General features: G+C 40.6%; 1 protein-coding gene across 8 annotated transcripts in view; it reads left to right on the forward strand.

Annotated features, from left to right (window-relative positions):
* Zmym5 (zinc finger MYM-type containing 5) overlaps positions 1–5,218 on the forward strand; it is a 14,215-nt gene that overhangs the window by 1,645 nt on the left and 7,352 nt on the right. For 7 of the 8 annotated variants that reach the window (XM_013349212.2, XM_013349215.2, XM_013349213.2 and 4 more), the window contains 2 exons: positions 1,771–2,228; positions 2,426–2,516. In XM_013349212.2, coding sequence (XP_013204666.1) covers positions 1,848–2,228; positions 2,426–2,516 — 472 coding nt within the window. In that variant the 5' untranslated portion in view covers positions 1,771–1,847. The remainder of the gene's footprint in view (positions 1–1,770; positions 2,229–2,425; positions 2,517–5,218) is intronic. The other variant, XM_013349216.2, reaches the window with a different exon arrangement.

Here is a 5,218-nt window from a genome sequence, read left to right on the forward strand (position 1 = left end):
GTGAGCCACCATGTGGTTGCTGGGAATTGAACTCAGGACCTTTGGAAGAGCAGGCAATGCTCTTAACCACTGAGCCATCTCTCCAGCCCTAAAATGAGGTTTTAAAGTAAAAGTTAAGTATCTAAAAAAATTACTGACAAATGCTTTAAGATTGAGGAAGAGCAAACCAGTCAAGATTTAAAATACCTAGGGCTGGAGATGTAGACTAGATGTATGACACTTGCCTAGCATGTGTAAGGTTCTAACGTCAGTCTTGGAACATATTAAGCTATAATCTTGTTTTATATCCCCATTTTGTTTACAATCCAGAAAACTTAATTCAGTGAGATGTAGTAACTTGCTCAGTGTATTATAACTAAGTGGTCAAACAGTAACTTTTCTTTTTTGAGCAGAATAACTGAATGGTTTCATGTCTACAAGCTAGACACTAAGCATCAGTTAGTAGAGAATCTCAATAAAGGAAAGGTTTCTGAACCAGGCAGTGGTGGCGCTTTCCTTGAATCCCAGCACTTGAGGCAAATGCAGGAGGATCTCAGTAAATTCAATGTCACAGCCTGGGAGATGGGTTAAGATAGTTGTGTACTGTCATGTGGGTGCTGGCAATTGAACCCTGGTCCTCTAGAAGAGCAGCGCAGTGCTCTTAGCCACAGAGCCATCTCTCCAGCTTTAGTTTTGTTTTTGTTTTCTTGGTTTTTATTTTTTGGGACAGGGTCTTTGTTTAGCTCTGAATGTTCTGAAACTTGCTATATAGACCAGACTGGCCTCAAACTCAAGAGATCCTCTTGCCTCTGCTTCTGCCTCTCAAGTGCTGAGCAAAGGTCCACCTGCTCTTCAAAGGTCCTGAGTGCAATTCCCAGCAACCACATCGTGGCTCACAACCACCTATAATAGGGTCTGATGCCCTCTTTTGCTCTACAGGTATACATGCAGAGTACTTATACATTTAAAAAATATATATAAAGAGGCGGGCAGATCTCAACCAGAACTGTTACACAGAGAAATCCTGCCTCAAAAAACCAAAACCAGGGCTGGAGAAATGGCTCAGTGGTTAAGAGCATTGCCTGCTCTTCTAAAGGTCCTGAGTTCAATTCCCAGCCACCACATGGTGGCTCACAACCATCTGTAATAAGGTCTGGTGCCTTCTTCTGGCCTGCAGACATACATACAGACAGAATATTGTATACTAAACAAATAAATGAATAAACAAACAAAAAAAACCAAAACCAAACAAAAAACACCAAATAAATGAAATTAGAAAAAGAAAGAAACATTTAAAAAAAAAGGGTGTGTGCCATCATGCCTGGCTGATATATATATATATAGTTTTTCAAGTTTACTGTTTTACTTGTGTGTCTATGTGGACATGTGCAGTTGTGGATGTAGGTGGTTGTGTAGTCTAGAAAGAGGGTGTCAGAACCCCTGAGCTGGAATTAAATGCAGGTGTGAGCCTCCTGATAGAGGTGCTGGAAACCGAACTTGGGTCTTATGTAAGAGAACAATACAAACTCCTAACTGCCAAGCAATCTTTCCAGCCCAAACTTTGTTATTTTAAATTTAAAGAAAGCCCAGGCTATTTTTGTTGTAAGTGGAGAGTAGCATAAAGTGAGCACTGTTAGCATCAAATTGCATAATTCCCATCAAACACCAGAAGAAGAATTTAACAAAGTGGTGAACAGGAAAATAGAATGAGTATCACTTGAGTTGTTTGTTACAGTTTTATCAGTGCTATTACTGCAGTAAAATGAAAATGCTCCTTTCTGTCTCTTACAGATTCTTCGGTGTGGGTAAACACTCAGTGGGAAGATCAGTTGACTGTACAGGCTCATGCCTTCCTAGGAAAATTGGCCATGGCTGCTCACCTCACAGATGTGGGTTCTTCAACCAGTACATCTGGAAACTCACCAGTGGAAGATGATGATGTTGTGTTCGTTGAATCAATACAGCCTCCAATTTGTGCTCCAGCAGTAGCTGAGGAAAGAAACTTTGTAGTTGCATCTTCAAAACATGAAAATCCACAAGGAAATTACCCCATAATTCTTCCTTTAAGAGATTTTACGTCTCAGAAGGGAAATATATGTGAAACAATTGTTATTGATGATGAAGGGGACACAGAAACAGATAGAGGGGAGGAGAAAAATCCTACCAATTTTACTGAATGGGGACCTCGTGGAAACAAAAACAGTACCAAAAATTTGGATTTCTTCATTTCCAGTCTATCAAGAAGTAAGGTAAATTCAGGAATGGGTACTAATAGTATCACTACAGATAGTATCACTACAGAGTTGACTCTACTAATTCTAATGTTACAGTTTTAGAAGCAGGTGAGATAGGGAACGTAAAGATTGTACATCACTGTACCAACTTAGGAGATGTCACTCACAGGTTTAGTGTTAATGTACAAACATCCTCATCTTTAACTTCACAGATCACGCTTGGAGCAGGACCTTTTAATCCTGGTAGGTTGGATGTAGCAGATGCGCTCCAGAATGGAAGGTGTGCAGCACATCCCAATCCTGGTAAGCAGTAAGTTGTATTGTTTGCCTTGTATTGAGTACATTTAGATTTCTGTGAGTCTGTACTCATGTGCCTGGAAGTCAGGGCTGTCTTCCTCTCTTGGTCTCTAACTTATTTTTTGAAATAGTTTTTTTTGTACTGACCCTGAAGCTCACCAGTTCAGTTAGATTGGTTACCTGGCAAGCCCCAGGGATCTGTTTTTCTGTCTTCCAAACACTGATGTTATAGATAAATGCTCTTTTTTTGTTTTTTCTCTGTGTAATCTTGGCGATCCTAGAACTTGGTCTGTAGAGAAGACTGGCCTTGAACTCAGAGATCTTTTTCTTTCCTTTTTAACCTTATGTAATCATTAGCTGCTCTGAAACTCACTATGTAGATCAGGCTGGCCTCAGACTCACAGAGATCCTCCTGTCTCTTGTCTCCTGAGTACAGGGATTAAAGCTATGTGCCACCATTACTGGCTTAATATCTCTCTCTCTCTCTCTCTGTCTCTTTCTTTCTCTCTTTATCTATATGTCTTAAAAATTATGTATATATATGTGTGTGTATATATATGTGTGTGTGTATATATATATATATATATATATATATATATATATATATATATATATATATATGTTTTGTTTTTTTCAAGACAGGATTTCTCTGTAGCTTTGGAGCCTGTCCTAGAACTAGCTCTAGTAGACCAGGCTGGCCTAGAACTCACAGAAATCTGCCTACCTCTGCTTCCCAAGTGCTGGGATTAAAGGCATACGCCACCACCACTGCCTGGCTTATTGGTTTAATTTAAAAAGGAAATTTTAGATTATAGTGTGTGTTTGTGTGTCTGTGTTTGCGTTTGTGTGTTTGCTACAGCTCATGTAGTGGTCAGGAGGGCAGCTTGTAATGATCAGTTTTCTCCTACTGTATGGGATCTGAGTATGCAAGTCGAGTTGTCAGGCTTGGCTATAAGTGACTTTACCCACTAAGCCATCTCATTGGCCTGCCTTTTGTTTGTTTTATTCTGTTTCCCACTTGATTTAGTTTCACATGGGTACTGGAGATCAAACTCAGGTCTTCATGCTTGCACAGTGTGCGACAAGCATTTTACTAGTTATGCCAGCCATCTCAGCTCCCATCGCTGTTCTTTTTAGAACTCATATCTGTTATATTCTATATACAATAATTTATTGGCTTTCATATGAAGATAATGTTACTTAATATACTTTTTTTTTTTTTAATTTTCTAGACAGTGTTTCTCCGTAGCTTTTGGGTTCCTGTCCCGGAACTAGCTCTTGTAGACCAGGCTGGCCTCAAACCCACAGAGATCCGCCTGCCTCTGCCTCCCGAGTGCTGGGATTAAAGGCGTGTGCCACCACCGCCCGGCCCTTAATATACTTCTGAAGTCTTGTATCTGCAATTTGGAGAGGGTAATTTTTGTAAAATCTAAAGTAATGTATGTCTTAACTGTTTTTAAGGGCTGAATCAGTGACTCTTAGGGCTTTTCTGAAGTTATGTATGTGGCTGAGAAGGGGACGGATATGCGGTTTGATATTTAGTGCTTATTTTGGGTGTTGACTTTTAAGGACCTAACAACTCAAAGTTAGGTTTGTGGTGCATACCTGTAACCCTAGCACCCACTTCATGGGTAGCTGTTGTCACATTCAGCCTTATCTAAAGAAACTGATGAAAAAGTCCAGGTGCAGCATCACAAGTCTTCATTCCAGCAGTGGGGAGGTAGAAGCAGGTGCATCTCTGCATTTAAGATCAACCTGCTCTATATAGCAAGTTTGAGGCCAACCAGGGCTACATGGTGGGATTCTGTTGCCTCCGAAAGAAATCTATAATTTTTTTGTCATCCTTTTGTTGTTACTTTTAGTAACTAGGTAATTGCTGTTTCTCCTGGAACTTAAATAGGAATAAGATAAAACTAATAAAATATCCAGCTGGGGAGATAGCTCATAGGTAAAATGCTTGCTGCCTAAGGAGCGGTAGTGGCCCATGCCTTTAATCCCAGTATTTGGGAGGCAGAGGCAGGTGGATCTCGGTGAGTTCGAAACTAGTTTGGTCTACAAAGTGAGTTCCAGGACAGCAGGGTTGTTAAACAGAGAAACACTCAAAAAAACCAAAAAGGAAACAAAAAAAAAAGATTAATAAAATGCTTGCTGCCTAAACATGGAGATCAGAGTTCAAATGCCTCGACTCCACATAAAAACTGAGTGGGTGTGGCAGCCTACCTAAAATCCTAGCACATGGGAAATGGAATCTTGCAATCCCTGACTATGTAGTCAGATTAACTGAATTCAGTCAGTGGAAGAAATGGCCACAGATTTTACAGTGGTTCTACTGCTTGCTAAACTTTTGGATGAACTGTCTAACCTCTAGGTCTTAATTTCCCGTGGGGGTGGGGGTGTGGGGGTGTGTGTGGTTTTGTTTGTTTTGTGTTTTTGAGACAGGGTCTCACTATAGCTCCTAGCTGTCTGGAAACTCACTATATAGAATAGGAGAGCCTCAAACTCACAAAGGTCCAGTAGCACCATGCCTGTCTGCTTCCAGCCTTAATAATCATGGGCTTAACCCTCTGAAACTGTAAGCAAGCACCTAATTAAATGCTTTCTTTTATAAGACTTGTCTTGGCTGGGCGGTGGTGGCACACGCCTTTAATCCCAGCACTTGGGAGGCAGAGGCAGGCGGATCTCTGTGAGTTCGAGACCAGTCTGGTCTA

The sequence above is a fragment of the Microtus ochrogaster genome, chromosome 17, assembly GCF_000317375.1.
Source record: "Microtus ochrogaster isolate Prairie Vole_2 chromosome 17, MicOch1.0, whole genome shotgun sequence".
Classification (NCBI taxonomy): Eukaryota; Metazoa; Chordata; class Mammalia; order Rodentia; family Cricetidae; genus Microtus; species Microtus ochrogaster.